Source organism: Oreochromis aureus, linkage group 2 (genome assembly GCF_013358895.1).
Source record: "Oreochromis aureus strain Israel breed Guangdong linkage group 2, ZZ_aureus, whole genome shotgun sequence".
NCBI lineage: Eukaryota > Metazoa > Chordata > Actinopteri > Cichliformes > Cichlidae > Oreochromis > Oreochromis aureus.
The window spans coordinates 23,451,067-23,476,389 of record NC_052943.1 but is presented as its reverse complement, the minus strand read 5'-3'; the positions used below and the strand labels follow the sequence as shown (position 1 = coordinate 23,476,389).

Here is a 25,323-nt window from a genome sequence, read left to right as displayed (position 1 = left end):
TGAAATTATGCAAAGAAAGCCCACCAGCTGCTGACAACAGTTTCACATTTAACGTAGACATCAGAGTCATATTAGTTTTTTCATCCAATTTACTCCAATAAACTTGATAGGTACATTACCCTAACATTTAGCTTTAAAACTCTGGAGGACCAGTTATAACATCATTTTGAACAATTTTAGTTTAATATCATTATGCAGCAGTTCAGGCATAAATGTTCAATACAAATAAGAGTCGCTCAAAATATCTGTGGAGGAATTTTGGTCTGCTATTCTTTATGTTGCTGTGGTTCATTGAGGTTTATGGATTTGTTTATGCATAGATCTCTTAAAGTCCTGCCACAGCATTTTAGTCAGGTTGCATGAACTGCATGACCTAGTGCAAGGCTGCATGCACTTGTTGCATGACCCAATTTGTGCCAAGCTTGGGATGTTTGAATGGCTTCACATTTAATTCTAGAATATGTTTGTATACAAGGTTGTATACAAGGTTTAAACTCAGTCAGACAACTCGATGGCTGCAAGGTGCCCGGGTCCTATGGCTGCAAAACAAGCCCAAATAACCACCCCTCCACCACCACATGTGACAGCTGCTATGAGCTGCTTTAACTAACTGTGGCCTGTAGGGTCTGAGATCTACCTCTTGCGTTTTGTGCAGTTTACTAAATAATATTATAGTAAGAAATCTATTAATCCCATATAAGCACACATTTGAGTGACACTGGACTTTATGCTTCATCTAAAGGCAAAAAACTTAATTCTCTTTACTATGAATGCACAAAATGATCTTAACAGCAGGCTAAAATAAATGTTTCTCTATACGACGCCTGCCTCCAGCAGTCTGTTTATTAGTTGGTACTTTGAAACCTCACCATCTCACAGAAGATGAACGTCTGCAGAAATGAAATCTTGTACTTGAAGTTTCTCTGGTGTTAATAAGACATCGGCTTGAGTTATTATCTCTGTGCATCAACACCTGGTTCAAGTGAGACTTTAATTGGCAAGGTAATGGAAATTAATAACCAGTCACACATCTGCAAGGTGGGACTGGTTTTTACTTACAGAAAGGTAAAAGATGGGTGCACTTATTATACATCTGCTTCTTCACAGAAACGTATATCCACACCCACCATCACTGTGCTGACTGAGTTTTTCCCCCTTTTAATCAAAGGGAACAAAGTCTTGCCCCTCCTTCCTCCTCTCCACATTTTCCTTGCACAACTAATGAGGCTGCAGACAGCACACCCTACTGACACACAGCACATTCTTCCTCGCTCCCTCCACAATCATCCCTTCTCTTTTTCCCCCTTTTCTCCACTGATCTCCATCTGGTTCCCTGCAGACTCGTTCAGTCCTTTTTATGGCTCTTCTTTGCATTTGGATACGACATGAAATGAAATGTTCAATTATTAATTGCTGGCATGCAGGGAGGGAAGCGAGGCAAGCACCTCACATGGCTGAGGAGTAGGAGGAGAAGATACAACACCAAAAAAGTAGGAGATAGAAGACTCTTATGTGGAGCGACAGCTTGACTGAACTGGGTCATGAGTACTGGAAGCGATAGTCAAATGCTAAGCATCATCCACCAAAACGCTCACAGGGAAACATTTAACAGTGGGGAATCTGGTTGATCGCCATGGAGGCAGCAACAGGGGTAAAATGGGGACAAAATTATTATGACAAAGACTTTCACAAAATTAGGTTTGACTTTTACAAACTGTTTCATTCAAGAATAATTGCCTTCTGCAAACAGTAAAGGGAATCATAGTTGGCTCTTAGAAAAAATATTTTACAGGCTCAAAAATTCACAGTTTAACTGTTCTGAACATTATGGTTTGGGGGTTTTCCCGTTTTCCTAGTGTGTTACAGATTTTTTATAGAACAGTTACTAAGCCCAAAGTCCACACCAACATTTCAGTAATGACTTCTAAAACTAAGACAGCAGTCACAGCATCAGCACAGTTTCAACAGTCTGCTTCATGTATGGTATAAGTTTAGATTTCAGAAACCATATATAGCGTTATATAATATGGATTGTCATAAGATTTATGTCTTTGATTAGATGGTCTGACTTTATAACACACATTACAGTTGTCAAAAAAAAGTCATTACATTTCTGCAAGTGTAGTTTTTGAACTTTATTCATAAATGACTTTCATTAAATTAACTCCGAATGCAAGTCTTTCTATACAACAGAATATTGTAAAATAAATACATAAAAAAGGCCAATTTTCTCTATATTATTGCACATATTATTACAACACACACAAACAATCAGGAGTTTCAAAACACTAGAAGTGTTTCTACACTCACATTAAGGGGCATACAAGCAACTGACTATTTTAACTTGTTATTGTCATGCTGCTTTTACCATGGACTCAGGAGACTGGCAGTCTCACAATGTTGTGTTGATATTATGAAATAAGGCATTCAAAGTTTTCAACTGTCCAACAAACACAAAATTAAAAAAAGAAAAAGAAAAAAGGTCAGGAGACGACAGAGTCTACTGGTTAAAGTCCAGCGCTTAAAACTTCTGACCAAACTACTTTTTTGCATATCATCAAAATATTTCCTTTCAAGACAGGATATAAAAAAAAAAAGAAAAGAAAAAATCTTATTCTAAAAATAAACATCCATCTGTCATTTTTCTGTCATTAAAAAGCAGCTCTACCAGATACTTAGCAAATGACTAACGTCTCCATGTCAGTGCCACACAAGCAGAACAGAATTTACTGGAATGAATAATTATATAAGCTGACTGGTCGCTGGGATGTGATGAGTTTTTCAGCTCTTTCTCCCAGAGTTTTCCTTCATCTACCTTCCCATGACGCCGTTTACGAAGGAAAGCAGCTTCACGCTGTCACATGGAACAGGAGCTGCCTGTGAGGCAACTTTCCGACAGCTGCTCCCTCTGAACCTTAGCCAGGGGTTAAAATATCACAGTCTGTTAAGTGTTCTTCTTTAATATTGTCATAATATATTGGATAAAATATAATGTTTTCTCCTCGACAGAAATGAGTAACTGGCTTCAGCAAATCATTTTTGAAAACACTAATTTAAAAAAAATTAATTCATTGATTTACAAAAAAAAAAAAAAAGCCAACATCATTTTCAGTAGTCTGTCCTCAGTTCATTATGACGAACATTATCTGTTTTTTTTTGGGGGGGGGGGGATTTACAATTACTGTCCATTCAAAGTCCCAAGGCAATTTTAATTTGTCCAACCAAAAACATAAACATAAAGCACAAATTGCACAGGATCAGAAGTTAATGTGAAACCACATTAATGATTCAAAAAAAGGGTACAGACTTTGGACGGGGGGATTAATGTATTTCAACGGTTTACTCCGGCTCTGTGGCAAAATGGATTATCAGTGTAATCATTTTTTTTTTTTAAATCCTAAAACTATATAATGCTTGTTTTATGGTACTGTAGTTGTGTTAATTTGTGTAGGTATTTGCCTACAGAGGGGAGATTTCAACCCAGATTATGTGCACCATTGCAGTTCTCCAAAAAACCTACCAGTGCATAGCTCAACTATACCGCTCGAATGCTGCCTGGTTGGCAAGTGGGTCAGACCAGGGAAGGGAGTGACAGCAGTGATGACTAGGAACAGGAGAGGTATCACACACACAGAAAATAAACTTAACTTCAGCTCTTTGCATGTTATAACTCTGCTCTTCTCCACAGTGGCTAAAGGACCGACAACAGCACAACCAAAGTAGCCCATAAACCAGCTGTTCTTTAGTCACTGCCTCTATCTGGCAACCGATGCTCTCTGCAGATAGCTCCCTATGGTCTGCAATGCACAATGCCCTGCAAATACATACAGTTGGATTTTTCACTCAGCAGAGAGGGTCAAAAGTCAAGGGTTTCATTTATAGAGCTGACATGGAAGAGGTTAAAGACCAGCCAGATGATGCTAACCCTCTTCACCAGCCACTGTACAATGTGCCAGGTCAGCCACCATCTCGAGGGTTTAGCACTTTAATCTTCGGATGGTAAATCCAGAGAGGTTCAGACTTGCAGAATGCAGGATGCGATGTTTTCATGTGATACCGAATGTGTCTTTATGAGTGTGCAGCCCAAGGCAGTACTTTTTAAAACTATTACCCTTATCATCCAATCGTTACTGCAGGCCTGCCAACAGCCATGCAGGGCCTGCAAAGTTATAAGCGTGGAAGTCATTACAAAAGTCACTTCAGCAGGACTGCATGTTTGCTGAACAGAAAGAAATATATAAATAGACAGCTGGGATTTAGTTATATGTAAAATGTCCTTTTGAATATGTTCTCCCTTGACAGAAGCAGTCAACTTTAGCTCCAACTAAAAAAAATAAATAAAAATAAATAAATCTTGTCTCTTAAATGTCTTGGAAATTATTCTGACATTTGATTCAGTGTCACTGTAGACCAACTTTAAATGCATTTTTTTTAAACTAATTTCTTTAGTATTGTAATGCTTTAGACTATATGTGGTTTTCTAGGATACAACTTAATATTGATACTATCAAAATTTAATTCCCCCATTAACTTTTAGAGCCCTCATTTTGCAGCCTATTATTGCCACTGTTATAAACAGATGAGGAGATGAAGATAGATTGTTAAAAGCTTGTGTTTTCAGTGTTGATTAAAACCCTGCAGAGAAAACTCAGTCTGATCGTCTGCTGTTTAATGCACAGCTCTTATAAGGGAGAGCCTTGACCAATTTTTATAGGTTAATACAGCTTGGCACGCATATACAAATACATGCAAACACAGCTGTAAATAGACACAACCAGAAACACTGGCGTAAGCGTGCACAGTTGTGCAAATCAAATGAGGCAATTTCCCAAAAGCAAAACAGCATGCTGTGTTTCTGTGCTTTAGCTCAGGGGTAAATTAGCACACTACCAGCAGTTATGCTCTCCACATTGTTTGGGACCACACCAAGGAGCTAGTGCTGAAAATGATTGTTTCGTGTGAAATTTTATCCACATTTTTTTTTTCCATCATTTTCATTTTCATAAAGATGTTTGACAACACTGAAACCCTAGAGAAAGACAGCAGCTCAATAGCTTCTTTCCCAGTTCAGTGAGAAAATACTGTATTAATGTACTTTTAAAGGTCCTATCTGACGAACAATATTCAGTAGACTTTAAAATCCTTTCACAGTGTTTATTTGGTGGTTGGTTGTTTCAGAAGTTTCCTCACCCACAGCTTTCAAGCATCAAAATAAGGAGGTCTGATTTTTGGACTTTTATTTTTTATTTGCCAGGTATGGATATTCGGGGTTGATTTGATCAAAGAGCCAACTTTAAATAAAACTTCGATCTTTTGCCAGTGTAGGTAAGTAGCCTTGGTACTAACACACTAGTGAAAGTAAAACACATTCAGTAAATAAGGACACAAATTTTGTAATTTATGTCACCACTACTTGAAGTGCCTACTCATACTCAACCGCAAACTGCTGTTACAGCTGGCTTGAAAGGCTGCAACAGTTTTAACGTAGCCTCACAACCAACAAAGCACATAATAGAACAGTTACTTGCAAAGGCCAGCACAAAGACAAAAGTAAGGAATCAAAATGTACAGACATTTCATTTTCAGCAACACTTCAGACTATTTTAGACCATTATTGCTATTTAATTAGCATTAGCACTACTGCAACCTCTATACTGTCAGTCCAAATCAAACTCTTAACACTACTAAGCTTATCTCAACATGTTATTGCTACAATGAACATTTCCAGTAACCAACTCTAGAACTTAACCGCTTTCTTCCTAAGAGACAGATTCTATCTGACTAGGCCTCAACTAGTCTTTATCTGGATTCCTGGGTATGCCAGGGGCCACAACAGGGTTACTGGACAAAAACAACAAAGTGGTGAAGGTCACAATAACAACCATAAGTTTACTTAACTAGATTAGCTCCAACTGGAAAAATCTCTCATGTGTCAACATCAGCATGATTCTGGAAGTTAATGCAGTTCCAAGGCTACAACAATTAATTCACCTATAAACTTTGCTTAAAATAATCTCCCGTTATGTTACGGCTGGCCTGTAATCCTGCAACACAAGCAGGAAGACAAACAAACAACAACAAACATCATGTATTAACAAAATCGGGCAACCAATAAAGAGTGCGATGTAAAACCTGGGTAGTGATGAAGGGTAAGAAAACCAGAGAGCCGGTTAGTTGAGAAGGAGGCCACTTAAGTAGGCCCAGTCCATGCACTTAAAAGGTGTCATCAAGTGAGGATATCTAGACCTTAAAGACACAGATCACACCCACATACACAAGCAGAGAATAGCAATGATGGTGACCCATAACACCCACTTTACAAGAAGTATTAAAACACAAGTTTCAGCTTTAGGATTTGCATTAAAATAATGTTTATAAATTCTCAATTATCCCATCATTTCTTTATTTTAACTTTAAGTTATTGGCAAATTATAAATGCTGATACCAGATACATTGGCAAAAGCCAATATATGAATGTTGTAGTCCTAAAGAAACACCAAGGAAGCACAGGGATAACCTGCAACTCCACACATAAGAACCTGCCTGAGTCTCACTGTGAGTCAACAGCCAGCATACTGCCCAAGATGATGCTTCTCGAAAGGGTACCTTTAAATAACCAATGGATAAACAACAAAAAGGCTGCTTCCTTATTCACAAGGGTTTACCAGAGTGGATGTGTTCCTATATTCGATTTGGCAGATTTTTGCGACAAAAGCCCTTCCTGATACAACCCTCCTGGGGATTTGCGCCTCCTTGTAGTCCTGAATTGGGGATCCTTCATGTGCTCAGAGAATGTGTTAACCACACATTACTAGTAGTAATAATAATTTGGTTTTTCTGAAGCAATAAAAAGCAGTCAGGTTTAACATTTATTAATGATGACTTTGCAAACAGTTACTGTAAGGGGCTATGAAGACATTAAAAATACATTTTAACAACTTAGGTTAAAAGTGAACGAGCTAATTAACTGCATATGTCAATATAAAGTTACATATATTATACTTAGGCTACGTCCGCACTAGCCTGGATAAATTTGAAAGCAGCGTTTTCATCTGAAAACGCTCCGCATTACACTATCGTTTTCAGTCGTTGTGCGTCCACACTGAAACGGCCAAAAACGTTCCAGTGCTGCGCATGCATGAAACGCAAGACGATTCGACCTGCCTCATTTCTGTCAGCCGTTTATTTACTTTTCGGCTCTTTGAAACGTCGCGGCAAAATGTTGAGGAAAAGCACCAAGTTTTTTAAATGGACTAACAATGAGGTGGAGTTGTTGCTGCGAGTAACACAAAAGTACAAAGTTGCAAAAGCAATTGAGAGTTAAAGAATTTGAAGAAAAGCTATCTGGAGCATGTACAGACTGATATTAATCTTTAATAGGGCTGTCAAAATTGAGAGCAAACAAAACAACTGCTGTAGAATGCCCTCAGCTATCTTTGTTTAATCGGTCACATGACTAAAATGCATAATCGTTTTTGAAAGTCTCCGTTTTCGCTGTCCACACTGCTACGCGAAAGCACCGTTTTCAAATGTATGCGTTTTCAAGAGCGTTTTCAAAACGCAGTCTCTGTGTGGACGGGAGGCCAAAACTGAGAGAAAACGATGCGTTTTCAAACAAAAATGCATTAGTGTGGACGTAGCCTTAGTGTTTCTGAGTGTGTGTACAAGTAAGTGGTGTGGGGCACCTAAAGGAATCTTGCTGAAGCTGGACTCTACTGTGGCCACCATTTAATCTGCATTCCTATTGTTTAATCAGCTCCCCCACTGCCAAGTGGGCTTCTAATGAGGTGTTGACTTTTCCACACCATGCGCGCGCGCGCACACACACACACACACACACACACACACACACACACACACACACACACACACACACACACACACACACACACACACACACACACACACACACACACACACACACACACACACACACACACACACACACACACACGGGGGATAGGAAGGCAGGAAAAGGGATGTTGCCCCCTCTGTAGCCCCCCGAGACGCTGACAGAGTTAATTAACTGTCTTAATTCTCACTCTGGGTGTTTGGAAGACTTCAATACATGACAGCAGTCAAACACTGTGTGTGTTTTGTGCTTACCACAGTTGTGCCAGCTTTTTCAAAATGGATCCAACACACACACGCGCGCGCGCGCGCGCGCTCTCTGAAAGCTGTCAATGCAGCTTTCTGATCACATTAACCCTCCAAACAGATAGCTCACAGGAGGAAGCATGTAAGCATCACCACTAGTGCCTTGCTGGCTCTCTCCAAACTGAAGAAAATGCTTTTAGGAGCTATTCCCAGCTTTCGTTGACAATTTAGATCAGTCACTTATTGAATCGCACTGAAATATGACTGGATGTCATTTCTATGTTCTCTATCCTTCAGTTGTGCTATAGAGTGATCTGCCTCATACCGCTTCTGCACTTTAATGACATTTATTTTTATTAAGTCACCGGGGTCACTCTTCTGTATGCAGTCGGCATGTTTCATCCCATCAATAACACCGATTTATATCCTGAAGCAAAGTGTGCTTTGACTACAAAGAACTGAAAATACTGTTACATTGTCTACCCATCGTTTTTTCGCTTTGTTCATGCGGCTCTGGACAAATATTATGAGTACCCAAGCAGACAGAGACAGTACTTACTAGTATAGCACTTCGTTGGCCTCATGTCTCTCATAACGCACCGTCTCACACATGATCCTGCAGAGAGAGAGAGAGAGGAAACAGAGGGAAGAAAGAATCACAGTTAGGCATCATATTTGTGTTTGAGTGAATTTATGATCAAATGTTATCAAATGTTGTGTTATTATAAATCTATAACTAGCAAATTTCTGCATATCCTAGAGTCACCTTCAGCAACAGTCACTGACAGTCAGAAAACCGGCTGCTGATTATAATTAAAATTTAGAGTGCTGCGAGTTATAAAGAGTTGCCAGGTTGTCCATTTGGTTCTGGTTGTTGCATTGCATTATGGTCTATTGAGGCTTTTGCTGATAGGTGAAGTGACTTGTTTTGCCTCATAATTTTCTAATTTTTCTTGGTTAAATGATACTTGGTTTATAACTGGTATGACAAATCTTCTTTTCTAGGCAAATATACAACGTAAAGACTACAGTCCTTGCTCCTTATAAAATATGGCGAGATAGCTTTATCCTCAAACTGCAGAGAAACATTTGTTCATGTCTGGGCATTAAATTTGCTGAAAATTAAAGCTTTAAAAATCTCCTTTTTTATTTGGGTATGCTTTATGGTATTTTAAGTAATTGATCACCAATTACATAATTGTTACTTTTAAACTTAATTCAGTGAAACATTTACATCTGGAAGATTCCTTTCTAAAGATATTAGAAAGGTAAATTTTACACATCTACGTTTAAGCTGAGCCACTGCAGTGATTTACTTTCTTACTTAACAAAAGCAGAGTGAGTATGTACTGGTATGTCCTCTAAAATAAAGCCCACATTGACTATGTGGTCCCACTGCACCACTGGTTAAATTGTCTTTTTCTCGATTTTTACCCAGTTGTACTTTTAGGCATTTATTTATTTATTTTTTTAGCAGCATCAAACATGATCTGTGGTTGCATGTCTTATGCACGATTTATTGCCCGAGTCCAAGTGGATGTCCGTAGCAAATATGAAGGAATTCCCTGAAGGAATTCCTGATATATCCAGCTTCTGGGCCTGGGAAGAACAGACAGACCGGCATTCTTGTTGCCTGTACAGAGGCAAAAAAATCTGTTTGATAATATTATAATCTTTAAACTTAACTCTGCCCTTAAAAATCCAGCCTCACAGCTTCTTGTATTCTTTTTGTGCAGCGAGTTCTTTTATAACTGTATATACACATTTCATTTTTTTATGTTCTAAATTCTGGAATCGAAACATTTTCACTTTAAGTCCATTCATGTCAGGCTTTCCCCAGATGCCTGTATAGAGAAGACAAATGCTCTTCAACATCACATGCAAGCAACTGTAGTAAACAGTAACTGATCAAAACACAAAAGCTTTCAAAAACAGCTGCGGGTGGACAGCATGTTGTAGCCTCTTTACACAAAGACCTAAATATAATCCCAGCTCTAGAAAAACAAGTTACTGTGAAAAAGGACCACAGAAGAAAAACAACACAGTCCTCCCAAAATGTTCAGACAACAGAAGTATAATATGATCATATCGTTAGTGGGATGTCTGGCTGGGAGCTTTTTTTTTTTCTCTTCTTTTTTTTTTAAGTTGCTGAAACTGAAGTTGGCAAGAGGGGTTGGTCTGTGGGACTACGGGGACATTCCTTTTCTGTACGATCCAAAACAAGGAGGAGGGAGAGGGGTTAGTGCTGGGTGGGAGGCCTCTGAGGGGTCACACAGTGGAATGTTCTAGCTCGCGGGTCATGCACCGCCACATTGTTCCCTTGCTAGTATAATCCACATGTATGCACACGAGGCATGCTGGGAACAGACTTCTGACATGCAGTGTTTGGAAAGTGTGTGCCAGGCAGAGAAGATGGAGGAGCAAAAGGCAAACTGACGCATGAACGGTAGAGCAGGGCGGGCTCATTACTTCAAGGTTTCAGCAGAGAGTACGGCCTCACGGGGACCCGGTCAGGTATAGGTACAGATTATTAGGGGAAAAGTGCAACAATGGCTTCGCTTAACTGTCAAACAGAGATTTATACAACTGGAAGAGAAAAAATAACTTCTGCAGTTTTAGCAGCTGGGCATGGATAAGTGGTATTGAGGCTGGTAATAATCAAGATTTAAGAGTCTGATGGCAGGTATCATTTATTTTTATCTGGAGGAGAAAAGTCCTTTTTTTGCCCTCTTGAGAAGACGGAGGAGCCAAAATGGCTCATTTCAGCTGGTGCACCAACTCAAACCATCGAGATCCATTATAAAATAAGCTGTATGTCAAAAACTGAAAATGAGAAAAGCAGGTCAACTTTAAAGAAATATTACAAAATACATTCTTGACTGTTGAAATGAGAAGCTCACTAAAATGTAGTGATATTTATGTCCATTTGTTAAAAATGAAGTTCCAGCCAGTTAATATATGAAGAATGAACATTTGTTATTAGTGTGTTACAAAGAAAGACTGAAAGGTCCAGAAGTACTAAAAACTGAATAATAAACATGCTGGTTTAAGATGCTAGAGACCAACCATAAAGATGCACTATAGTAATAACTGCACTTGGATGCTTATTGTAAATTATAAGTCTAAAAAATAAAATCCAATAAGTATGCTGTTGGAGGGTGCACTGGCTCCTGGATTACAAAGAAATAGAAGTAGCTCAATAGCATACAGCATAGCTAGTGGTTCAATGTTAATTTTCCACCCCTGACAACAATGCAGCATACCACTGAGGAGTTGTCACCACGCGTTAATTTGAATTTTAAATTCATGCAATGGGAATATCAAGCTTCAGGAAATGTTAATTAAGTACAGGGGAGGTGTGCAGGGACTCACCTCAACTGGTGCTCTCGCAGGTTGGATAAGGCCTCCATCCCATGGAGATAAGAGTAGACGATCTCCAGGTCCTGAGAAAGAAGAACATACATATATTAGCCTATTGATCAGAGAAGTGATCGATAGAAAATTAACTGGCAGTAGCCACACCAAACAAACTGTTTCTACTCATAGTTCCACTAACTTCAATTCTAAGTTGACCAGGGTTTGGACCAGTGCTCAGATAAAATATGACTTAATGTCTCTTTGCACTCTGGAAGTTGATTAATTACAATTTAGTGTGAAATGCATGAAAATGTGAAATAATGTGAAAATAAAATGGTAGTTGCAGCTTTAGCTTCAAAGTGATGGGACAAAAGAGTCGTTAATCTTCGTCATCGATCCATTCAGCCATCCTTTTCTTAATAACCCCCCCCCCCCCTTCCCATTTTCCATTTTGTCTGTAAAATATTACAACATTATGAGAAATGCTCAAAACTGTTTCAGAAGTCAAAGAAATGTTTACTGTATAAAACACAGAAAACCAAAAGATTATTGAAACAATGGAACCTGTAAATAATTGATTTCCTTCTTTAACAAAGGGCTTTAAAAGCTCAGCACACACTGATTGCTTAAAAAGAAGCACTTACTCAATATTCAAATCCACAAACCACAACATTACTTATTTTTTTAATTGAATAAAATGGAAACATTTAAATTCAACAAAATTATTCACCATTATTCACATTAAAGTTGAAATTTTAAGGTAAATTCAAACCTTTTTAAGGAAAGTAAGACAAAAATGGCATCGTTTGGTTAAGTTTAGGAACATTGTTGTGTAAATTGGCTAGTGAGGCTAGCGAAGCCTCCTTTGTGATCCTCATCCACAGGGTTCCTCTCAGTATATTACAAGCCTGGCAGGCCACAGGAAAAATCGTCATAACTGTTTTTGCACACATATAAAGAGCATGAAATGGGTATTTGAACTGTAAAGCACAGCCTCAATGATGCACTCCCAGTGCACAATCTAAATGTGTACAGAGGGACAAAACAACAGCATTGTGTGCTGGAAAAATCTCACGGTGGTGAGACTAAAAACATTTGAGAGTCATCCAAAATGAATTTGAATTTTCTAAGGCCTTTTATTAGTAAATGCATACTTTGAGACATTTTAAGACTTTTTTTTTTAAAGAGCCCATACACACCCTATTACAATGCTGATCATTGATGCTGCTGCAGACAAACGGGGTTCTTGCACGGCAGACAACATTTCACAGGGACGGTGACATTGACTTGCATAAGTGAACACTGGAATAGAAAGCAATAAAGCACCTCGCATAGGAAAAGAAAATTATAAAAAGAGCTCCACTGAATAACTATAAACTCCCAATTCAATTACTTCATTAAGTGACCCAGTGACTGACTCTCAGATTGTCTGGCATGAGTCCAAGCCAGAGGTGAAACAAAGTGGCCCTCACTGAGAGCTGGCAGCCTGCACAGCTACTCCACTGTCTACTGGCACACACTGGGGCACGGACTGTGTGTGCGTTTGTGGTGCATTGCTGGTCGAAGCCACTGGGAAGCCTTTGTCGGCGGCAACTGGAGGTGGATATGTCGACAGCAGAGTGACGGGATAACAGAGAGCCTGTGTTAAGACCCAGCCAGACACACAAACACGCGCATGAAGCGACACAGAATGGACACCCTGTGTCTGGGTTATGTTTCTGAGAGCAACAACGATCAGCTTGAAAATTTTATGAAATACTGGTCACAAATGCTGAATGACACAGTTTGTGCTGAATTGGTGTCACAAAATGTGTCAGCAGAGGACGAGGGGAGTGTCAGAGGAGCCTCAGTGTTACAAGCCTTTGTATAAACATTTTTTTTTGTTTCAAGTGAAAAATTTTATCATAAAACTATAAGCAAAATATAAAAACTAGGGTAGTTTGGCATAAAGCTGGGGTACTAGGTAGAGTTAAGTCGGAGCAAAAATTAAAAAAAAAATTAAAAAAAAGAAGAAGAAAAAAAAAATGTATAGAAAAACAAAACAAAAAACATCCATCCATCTTCTTCCGTTTATCCGGGGCCAGCAGCCTAAGCAGAGAAGCCCAGACCTCCCTCTCCCCACCCACCTCCTCCAGCTTCTCTGGGGGAACACAGCCATATGGGAGGGGCTCGGATGGGGCCGTGAAAAAACAAAAAAAACAAAAGACAAGAAACATAGGTAAGCAAAAGAAATGGGGAAAAAAAGATTAATTAAACTCTAAAAAAGGAAAAAGCAAAATGAACCAAAGTGTTCTGCTTTTTAATCCATTTATTAAGTTTCAAGTTAAGCAGCTGATCCCAAAAAGATCCAACTCTCTGCTCAGAGAAAGTGAGGTAAAGCCTGCAATCTCTACTTAGAGTGATTCCTGAGGGCTGTCAATAAATATTCAGGCTTTCATGAAACCCCACATATATATATCAAGTCAGACCCAAACTGTTTTTAAAATTTGGGTTTGGTCTTTATAAACAGAAACTCGATTTACCCTGAGGGTTGCCTAGCCCTATTACATCACACTGTGATATCCCCGCTAACCAAATCCTTATGTTCACTGTGTCTGTGGTCAGAAACACAATGAACAGGAGTCACGGTCCAACAAGCATAATGATCAGACTTCTACTGCCACCTACTGGCTGGAAGGAGAACTTTGATTCACCAGGTTCATCGAGGGCACAAAGGTACACCCTCATTCAAATAACACAAATCCGCACTTACTTAATTACTGAAGATAATAACTGAATGCCAAAAATGTTCAAAGTATTTTATGAATTTTGCCTAAACCAAAACTAACTTTTATTAAAATTTAATTCAAATCTTCCCATACTGCAAATCCTTGTCAGCCAAACTCATCCTATGTGCTACCTGCACACCACAAAAGCAGCAACACTAAAGACATTTCTTTACATTATGTTAAAGGAAACTCTAGTTTTCTTATACAGCCTTTTGTTGTAGATTTTGTAACATTGCATGTGTGCATGACCTTCTGACACATTAGGTCATTATATTTATAATGCATGTTGGTGGGTTTGCAGTGGTACAAAGCACAAACCACGCAACAGCAACTTCACCACTTCTGAGGAACCACAAATACGTCCAAACAGGAACTTGGTTGCATTGTTTGCATTATTGTTCCTCCTCTCACTGCCACTATTCTTTACTTTATTGTAAAGGGAAAAATAGATACAAAATACTAATTTATTTGTTCCATCTTGGTTTGGTGAACATTTAGCATACACTGGTTTAATAAAAAATAAAATACTAATAATAACTGCTCTATGTTTAACCATAGACACAGAATTCAAACCAAAAGACACCACTAGATGGCAGGGTTGCAGGGGTTTTTTAAACCTCCTTTTCACAGTGACATAACAGTGAATAAAACAGCGCCACTGAAACACAGCCTAGCAGAAAGAAATATGCAGAACCATCAATTGTGGCTTCAGTCTCAAATATTTTAGATTGACCGTATGGAAAGAATGTAATGGACCCCGTCTTTTCCACTCCCCGAGCCTTACATTTTCCGGTTGGATTTTCTTTCTAATACTGGTTTCTATTTACACTGAGCCAAACACAATCACCACAAAGTACACAGGAAAACGATAAATGAAAGTTTCAGAGCGTGGACCAGGGCATCAAATTTAAACCAACCGGGGCTTTAGTGCTTTTAATATAATTCATTTGTTTTATTTCACTATTTGAAGCCTTTGCACAGGCTTGTAAAAGCTGATTTTATTATCACTCTTTCTCCTAGAACCAAAATCAAAATGAAGGCCCTTTGACATAAACTTTCATCATTTAGGTGATGCCTGCTTCATGCTCTTTTACGTCTTTGTTGATCCTTTGTCTCAGCCACTCTCTCCTCGAACAGAGACAGGAAGGAAAGAGCAGTGGGCAGCAGAAACTAGGACATGCTGATGAAGGCTGCATCTAGCCAAAAATTCTCCTCATTGTTTGTCTAAGACAAAGCTTGTTCATTTTTTTTTTTTTTGTAAAAAGAAGAAAAAAACCCCGAAAACTTCTGGCAGCTCAAACTCCCAGGCTGCACTCAGTGATGCCATCTAATCCCTCCCCCTTCCTTTTCAAAACTAATCCTTCCAAGAACACAGGTGGCCCCCACAGGAGGAAAAACATACCAAGATGCTGTTTTGTGCTCTATAAAGCCCCGGGGATACTTCAAAGTTGTTTGTGCAAAACTAGCCGCGACGTTCCTCACATACCATTTACATACTGGCACTGAACCTTTTTGTCAAGTCCCTCAGTTATTTCCCTGACGCAACACAATATGTCATCACTCTACAGAGTCATTTGTAAGACAGATGGTAGCAGTGCAATGCAGTAAGACGAGCGGAGGCATTTCCTCTCCAGGATACAAATTAAACAATAGCAGGCCTTGTCTTCCTAGTTTTAGGCACACACACACACACACACACACACACACACACACACACACACACACACACACACACACGCTTCCATTTTCCGCCCCTTATGTAAGACCCCAAAGGGAAAGGGTGCACTGTCGGGCCTGTTGCCAGCCTGTTGAGTGGCAAAGCATTCAGTGTGCAGAGGGAGGTCAAGGAAGTTGTGATGTTTTTCCTGCATTGTGTTCACTGAGATTTCCCATAACCTAAAACAACTGGAGGTTGCAGTAAAAACAAATGCAATACGATAGCAAAAAGATAATACCGAGAAACGGCTGCATTGGTGACCTGAGGGGTAAAAGAATTGTTTTGCTGCATAACACACATGACACGAGTGACGGGAAAGCAAAACAATTTATTTTAGGCCTAAAACTCTTGAAAACTATGTATAGCACGAGACGGTAGTGCGTACAGGATTTCCTTGATATCAACCTTGTTTGTTGTCGTCTTTGGCAACAACAATCGAGATGCCATTTACGATTTTTCAATTAAAGGACTAATTTATACATTCGTAAGTCTGACAGAACAAATTCCTTTCTGACAGGTTCTACCACATCAGGTACCATCTCATGACCTCATTGTGAATGAATGAGCTCATTCCTCCGTCAGAGTGAAAGAGCAGGCGTGTCACTGGTGCTTTTTGTTCTCAAAAACAAAGATGCTTAAATTCATTAAAATGATATGATAGGTGCAGAATGGGCAAAAGAAGCACCTATTAAATTTTAACATGGATCTGGGTAACTCCATAAAAATAAATAAATAATAATCAGTGCATTGACCTTGGTGAAGGATGTTCTCAGGTATTTTAGTGACTAAGCTGTCAAAACACTACGTTTGGTTTCGATTAAGATACCTGAAAAATGTAATAAACCTTCACATTTGACAAGCTGAGAGAACAGAATATTAAGCACATGCTTGATAAAAGATGAGTCAATTATCAGTGATTAATGCTATAATTTAAAACAGCTCTGCACCCTAAACGACAGTTAAGAAAGGTGGAGGTTTTCCCTCTCTCTTAACACCACAGTGTCTGTTCAGCACATAGGAAGCTCTCCTTTGGTCAGGCCCTTTCACTGTGACACAAATGGCCAGTCCATTTATTCAACTGGCTCTGGCTGAGTGCAGATAGCAGACCTCTGCATTCATCTATCACCCACTGCAGAGAAACATCAAAGAAAGGGGCTGAAACATTTCAAAAACAATGAGACACTGTGGGAGAGGTAAACAAAAGAGGCTCTGGTAGGGAAGCAAAGGACATTTCTGACGCCCGAGTATCCTGATGGATGTTCAGATAGTTTTTGAACAGATTCATGTTTATGTAGAACCCGTTTTTTCAAGTTAACACCAAGTGTCCTTCTTAAAAGGGGAACCTAGTCTTTCCAGATTCATATTCTTGAGTAGCATTGCATGATTTCATGATGACAGTTTTATCCTTCCTTATCTTATACTTGGTGCTGCCCTTTGTTACATCTTTTAAGACAACACTTTTCTGACTATCTAACCACACTAAATGAAGCTTAGAAGGGCAGCTCATTTCTCTCAAAGCAATGGATTTCAGACAGCTGCATGATATCAGAGTTTTGCTTGTAAATGCATAAATACACAAGCAGATGATTCAAACTTTCAAACTCTATGGATAGAAGCATTCGTTATTACAGGATAAAAAAAATAAAAAATCTGGTTATGTGTGTCAACAGAGTGAGCAAACTGTAGATAGTGATGCTATGTTGATATACTGTAAAGAAATGACCAATTAAATGTTGTAAACTCATAAAACCAGACGCACGATTGCTTGTTCAGTGCTTCGCTGAGTCACCCAGCACAGTAAATCAATGATAGAGTCGCCTTTGTTAACATTTACATCTTCAAGCTGTCGCTATTAGTGCCCGCAAGCCCTCGTCTTTACTGCCTAATAAGGAAAATGTTTTACATTGATGCTCAGTTTATTTTGTTTTTATGCTTTCGTTTAAATGTCATAGAGGTAAGAACTGTTCTGTAGTATTTTGTTTAAATACAAAAAAAGTTGAGAGAGCTGAGATTTCTGAAACGGAAATATGGAGCAATACAGACCACAAAAAAGCACTTCACAATTCATGTACCCTGGCAATCAGGTACCACAGCATATTTCTGCTATTTACCTGTGGGGCTAAACCCTGCTTGCAAAGTGCATATTTGACAGTCAGGAACATGCCTTGAGAAAACAAACAAACAAAAAAAAAAAAACAAAAAAAAACAAACCACACACCGCACTTCTTCCACAACTTTCAGCATCATTTCTGTGTTAATCTTTCCCCCGTTACACAAATAGCAGATGGAGCAGGCATCTATTCTACTCTGATTAGTTTTCATTATTTGGTATCAGAGGATTACAATTTTTTGATTAATCAGTTAATCTTTTACCAAGCCAAATATCAAAAATAAACCACAAGCTGTTCTTGAATCGTGACACATGAATTGGGTTTTCTGTGATGCCAAGTTGAATGTAAATCAATATCAACCGGAAAAGAAGCAAATCCTCATATCTGAGAATATTTTTGGTCATTTTCTAACTCTGTAATTAAAGTAACCGACCATCTTACCTAAATTTAAGTGAAAGTACACCGATTAAGCACCTTTATAATCAACTAACATTTTAATTGATTAATAATTTAGTCTCCAAATTAGTGAAAATGCCAAACTGGTATGTTTTTTTTTCCTTCTTATCCAATGTCTTAGCTCTTGTTATCAAGCCAATGTACAGAGAAACAGAGAGGCGCAGTGAGTGTGAGAAAAATGATGGTGGCCACCTGCTGTGGAGCATATGTACTTTTGTCAGCACTGCCAGGCAACTTGTAAAGAACATGTCTGAAAAGTTTTCACAGTGACTAACATCTCACTGGCAAGCTGTGAAATTTGGCAAATCCTGATCTTTCATTCTGTCCTGGGTGGTGGTTTAGAGGAGCAACCCGTGCTCCGAGTACAAATCGAGCTGTACGAGCACACCACCATCTTAATTAGGGTTCGATTCGTCGCTATAATCGATGATGTCGACCATAAAAATTCATCGACGTGGAATTTTATTGTCGATGCGTCATATGCTAAAACGACGTAAATGTGTTTTTCACTTTCCATATTTTGGAAAGAAAACTTTCCCTGGAAAGTGCTGACAAAGTGCGTCAAATGTCAGAAAAATCTGAATTTGAGAATTAAAATAATGCAATTTCAGACCATTAAGACTGCAGTTTCCAATGTGCAGGCGACAAGCTGCAGCTCTGTTCTCTCTCATTATGCTATCCCTGTCTAAGATGCTTACCATCTTGATCCCTGGCAGTCAGAGAAGCAAAGGCTGTCCTAATCACAGCACTTTGCGCAGGGAGGATTTGTTGTTGTTCCGTTTCAGAAAATAGCTGCAAAAAGCACAAATTAATCCCCCACGACTTGGGAGCGAGGACGACCTAGTTTTATAACAATCGCTCATTTGTCACCACGGGCTGAGCTTCTCTCTCCATACCTTCACCCTGTGAACTTTACTGCGACCGCTTCAAGGTTGGAAGCGGACAACAAAGATTTAGTATGCAAAAAGAGCCCATCGGGGTTGGATACCATAATGACGACGCAGGAATGCAACTCGCAACTGTTTGAACTGTAACAACTTTTTTTTCTTTTTTTAAATTTATTTTAGACATAACCAGATAGCATCTTTCCTAAAGGGGAAACAAAAGCTTGCTCTTATTCAGTCAGTCATTCAGGTATCAGTTCTGTGTAGCCGCATACCACCTCATGATCCGCAGCATTCCTTGGAAGTTTTGACCCATTCCAGGTTTGCCCTGCTGTGTCCCCCCGCATTGAGAGAAGAATCAGTTACCAAGACTGTGCAGGGGCCGTCTTATGTGTCAGGTCGGGGTGAGGCTTGCATTCCTCACATGACACTGGCTAGATATCTCAGTGTCCACACCACACAGACACACACAAGGTCCAAAGAGGCCATCTCGGTCATGCCCCTCATCCCCTACTCCTCACTAACCTATGGCAGGTACTATATGGGATACAGGAACCATCTGAGTAAACCATCCATGAAGCCAGAATTAAAGAATGTTTAGCATATTTTAATAAAATATTACTATATTATACTTACAACAGTTGCAATGTCAGTATGTGTTACATGTGTTAAATGACTCCAAACACACTGCCTTAAAAAGTTTTCTCACGTTTAAATATTACTATATGTGTAATTGTAAACAAAAATGACACAAAATGCTAAATTTCGGCTTTTAAAACCATGAAAACATGCAAATCAAATAGTATTTTGAAAATCTTTAGAAGACTTAATTAAAAAAAGAAGAAGAAAATAACAAAAAGAAGACAAGCTACCATAAGTAACAAATGAGTAATAATTAAAACTCCGTAATTTTAACAATATAATCAGATTATAACATTATTTGACTGGTTAAAGGGGACAGAAAACAACACCAAATCTTAACAAAAGGAATCCAATTTCTTTTTACTATTTTCTGCTATTTTTCATTATGTGTTTAACTCAAAATAATATTCTATTTACAGCCCTGATTTTCAAAACCGTGTCGTGTCTTTCAGGTCTTACTTTAATGAAGTATTAAGCTCAACAGCTAAATGTCACTTTCATTAAAAACAAGCACACAGACAGCAGCACGAATCCTGTTGTGCCTTTTCTCAGTTCTTTTGGACATTAATATGGCGTCGCATGAAATTAAGTGTTAGTCTCATCGATGTCTGGCTGTCGGATAAAGAGCATACGTCTGCATTGCAGATGCAATAACAATTTTCATTGAGTGCTGGAGAATGATGCAGTGGACAGGCCAGCTGAATGAGGTGGTAAATTGCCTAGAGTAGTGTAACAAGGTAAAGAGGCCACTGGGAGTCAGACAGCCACTGCTGAAGGTTGGAGGGTCATGTTGCCTACAATGCAGTATCTGCTAATGGCAATATATTGCATTATATTGTCTGCTCAGCACAAATGCTGCAGCATGTCTGTGTCAGTGCCAACTGGGACTGAGAAAGGCTGCCCCTGACGAGCAGACAAAACACCAACGAAACTGCTCATTCCAAAATGTGCACAACATTCATCATACTCCTCAGGGCTGCTGTATGATGCTCCAGTGGACGACAAGGTGCACATGTCTGTCTTTGTTTGCGTTAGTGTGTGCATGTGTGTATTCCCTCGTCTTTGTTTGTACATTCCCTGTGTTAACAGGGTGGTCAGCAGCTGTCCTTGAATCTGTATTGACAGAGAGTATGGGATCTGCTGGGTATTTTTATCCATTAGCCTGTGTGAGAGAGCAGGTGGAGGCTTTGTGGGCTACAACAAGGTCACACAGTGACGAGTGACGTTATGCTGTTATCGCTGACTGCTTTGGCCAAATGCTAAAGACTGAGTGGCTGCCTCCCTCCCCCCTTTAATGGAAAGACATTGCATGTGGCAAGAGTAAGAAGTGAAACTAGAGAATAGAAGAAATATTGCATTACTTACTTTGGACAAAAAAGAAAAAAAAAAAAAACAAAACAAAACAAGATGAAGATAAGGCAGTGTAATTTAGCAAGTACTTCTTCACATTGTCGACTAATGAAAAATGGTCGCTTGTACAAAAGGCTAAATGTTGAATCAAAAGGAGGAGCTAAATCCTCAGATTACCAGTGCTGTGCCACTGAGACTATATTAAAACCCTGTGCCACCTGAATGAAGTTGGCACATGTTACACAAAGCTAATTAGCAGTCTTACTAACATTAAGCACTTGGGGTTAACTTAAGCTAGCAGAGCACATGGTCTATACCTTCTTCCTCTTTGCTTCTGATGCAGATTTAAGTGTTGCACAAAACAACTACACTTCCACTGCCACCTGTTCAGATGTGCCTGAGAAAAAGACAGGAGTCTTTTTTTTTTGTCAACAGGAAGGCATCTAATACACCCACATGGCCTCCACTTCCACTTTTACACCAGCTTGATGTAATTTATTGAATAGAATTACACCACTGAATGATGGTGGGAGGTTGAAGGGCCCGGTGGAGCAGAACAACTCAACAGTGGCAGGGAAAATTTAAAAGCACTTGGGAGCTGCTGTTTATTTCTCACTGTGGTCAGGGCAGCTGGTGGACACGGTGACTGGTTGGAACAGGACTCAGGGAGGCATGTGAATGAGCTTAACAGCACCTACTTGAGTTGCCTGCCAGCACAAAACCCTGAAGAGGTGAAACACTCTCAGTCTCCTGATGCATGCAAATCAGATGCAAGCTGGAGTGCAGAAGTAGCAGGAAATCTGTAAGTTTGGTTACGAGAGTTGCAAGATGTCAAAAATAGGAAGTGTGTCCACTTCACTGATTTCAAGCAAAACCTTGTTAGCGGTAAGTATGTCAAAACAACGGATGAAGGGTAACTGACCTTTCCAGCACTGCTTTGATCGATACTACAGCCTACCTACATGGATGTGTGCTTTGGCAGTGGATGTGTGCAAATTTATTCTGGCCAGCACCTCCACAAACAGAATTGTGCACCAAACCTCAAGCAACCTATTCTAAAGATAAAGTTATATAAGGAGTGGGCTTGAGTATCACTGCAGCATGTCAAAATATATCTCACAATGTTGACGACAGCTGAAAGCTGCAGCCCACTATCTCATCTGATGGCTGCAAGATAGCACAATGCTGCAAAATAAATACCTCACCCACCCGAGTGTTTTTGATGGAAAGAACAAGAAGTTTGTTTATTGCTCAAACCACATTGAGAAAAACATCCAGTGATTAAAAAAAATTCATGTCAGCTGATTCAGTCCCAATTGATGATCTATAAAAATGTGTCTCATTACCAAGGTGTCAAAAAAGAACCATCTCATGATGAGTCAAATGCAGATATAAAGATAACAACACAAATCACTGTTTATTCTGAGACTCAGTCCTTTCACAACATGTACCAACAGAAGTGCATGATCCTTGACAGATGATCATCTGCCGCTATTCAAAATATATTTAGTCATGCATTATTAACGCAAGTGTTGTCACAAAGAACAAAAAAAACTTCCTGTTTCTTTTTTTCTTTAAAGAGTGCCAACTAGGAGAAATTTTTTTTCTCATCTACATGTAACGTATACAAATAGTTTTAGAAGTTCTTATGGTCAGCATTTGGGAAATAGCTGCATTGTTCACAAGTGGAGAGAATTTATTATTAAATAACCAATATGAGTATGATTTATCAGGAGAGTTGCACAAGGTGAGAAAGGGGTAATTTCTTGCTTTGCACACACACAGTGATTACTTATTCAGAAGCTGCAGTAAACACTGCAAGGACAAAAGACTGCACTGCTGTCCTTGAGGTGATCAACAACATGATTTCTTCTTTATGTGAGAATTCGCTTTCCTGCAGCAGTCTGCTAGTGCTTAATATTATCCACACAAGCCACACTGATACAGGATCTCAGGGCTATCTAATTAGCACCAAATGTTATTTGCTGACTCAGTTGCACCCCGTAACACTAGAGAACTGCCACACAGGGCAGGAAGTCAAAGCTATCAACAGCATCACAAGAATAAATTCAAGGATGTGGGATTACAAATGAATGCAATTAAAAGCTTTGAAACTAAATTCAACACATGCTCTGGTATAAGTGGTCACAAACTGGCAGAATTTATAATCCTGAGGTGAAAAGTTCAGCTATTGCGCTTATTTTCTCGTCATATCCACTTCTATCTTCATAAATACAGTGTTGTGTTAGAACCCGTTTCTCCAGTTGCGTCAAGTCACTTAGCATGACTTTAGATGAATATCAAACTTGATATCCATCTGGGTTGCCCACAGAGCCAGATTTAAAAATCAGGACCATCTTCGTCACTGAATCAAACACTGTATAAGCAAGCAACAGCCAGTCTGCGGTCTCCTGACACAGTTTGTTACCACAGTGATGTGACTGACCACAGACTTATTCAGAGCCAACCACTGTACCAAACTCCAAACACAGCACTGACACGTGCTGGCTCTCCTGGAGGTCTCTGTATAAACAATATTATACGTACGAGCATTTTGCGCATTTTCTTATATTTGGAACTTCAAGTGTTGGTCAATTAATCCTTTAGTCTACAGGTCAATTTCCAACTTTTGACTACTAATTATTCAGGTCATTTTCGAGCAAAAATGCCAAATAAATCACTGCATGTCTTTAAATGTGATAATATGTTTCATAAAAGATAATATTGGGCACGAAATCATGCTTAATTTAATCAATGACATATTTATCCTGATAAATATGAACCAATTTTGAACTAATGAAGATCCACAATATTGATTTGTTCATTTTACAACTCCAAAAAAACTCAAGTATATCTAGATATGGGTTTATAATCAGTATTAATAATCCTAATGTCTTGGATGAAACCATCACACTTCTTTTAGCTAGCACTAACCACAACAATGGTTTAGTGTGGACTCAATGGGGGTCTTTGACCAATACTTGATACAAAGGGATCTCTCTGCTGTGTCACTGAACCTCATCGTAGCAGGTCCATACCCGGGAACAAAGCCAACTGTCCAGCCAAATGAAACCTGCCCCATTTCTCTCAAACAAAGGCCTCAAAGAGGTGCAGTGCAATCATCACAGACTTACGCAACACCATATAAAGATCAATCCGAGGGCTCAAAGCAAAAACAAAAAGAAAAGGATAGGGTGGATAAAGTAGGGTGTAGATGGGCTTTAATCTTTCCGAGCCAAATGGCTTGCTTGGTGGCCTAAATGATCCAGAAACACTCAGTTCCAGCTTCCCTCCTCTTCTGTCCAATTAACTTGACACAAATAGAAGCCCAAGGCTGGAGGAGAGTTACTAATGAAATCCCCCAGACTTTGACAATGGGAGCAGAATAACACTGGTTCCCCAACTGCCTGGACTCAATACTGTGCTGTTGATTCCTAAACCGCAGAAGCATTAATCCCAATCCTCCCCCTGGTGCATTTGAAAGAATTCAATAATCAATCTTTTCCATCTCCGCTGCTTTCTCCTATGGCTTCCTGCAGAAAGTAATTCCTACATTGCAACGCTACTATGGCTGCTGGTTGCTAGGGAACAACCAGTGAAAATCTCTAAGAAAACGGCTTTCACAAAGATTTCGCATATTAGCTCTCCAAGGCCACAAACACGCTAAAGTCACCAGAGGGACGATGGAGTTTGTTTGTTTGAAATCTCCTGTAGAATCCTATCTTATTTGGAGGAAGGCTTTCGATGCTGTTAAGTGGATATCATTTAAAACCCACACCCATATAAAAGAAAGAGAAACTGCCAAAAGAACAGCTGACTAAACATGTTTCAGTCTTACGGTCCTGATTTTTTAGGCATACTATAGTGAACCTAACAGAAAGCCCACACTTCCCCTCCCCAGTACAGTACTGAAAGCCTCCAGGAAGAAAAGAACCCAAGCT

General features: G+C 39.3%; 1 protein-coding gene across 5 annotated transcripts in view; it reads right to left on the bottom strand.

Moving 5' to 3' along the window:
• rapgef2 (Rap guanine nucleotide exchange factor (GEF) 2) overlaps positions 1-25,323 on the bottom strand; it is a 107,204-nt gene that overhangs the window by 67,891 nt on the left and 13,990 nt on the right. For all 5 annotated transcript variants that reach the window (XM_039621114.1, XM_039621104.1, XM_031758968.2 and 2 more), the window contains exons 2-3: positions 11,470-11,540; positions 8,657-8,713 (exon numbers count right to left, since the gene is read on the bottom strand). In XM_039621114.1, the coding sequence (XP_039477048.1) occupies positions 8,657-8,713; positions 11,470-11,540 (128 nt within the window). The remainder of the gene's footprint in view (positions 1-8,656; positions 8,714-11,469; positions 11,541-25,323) is intronic.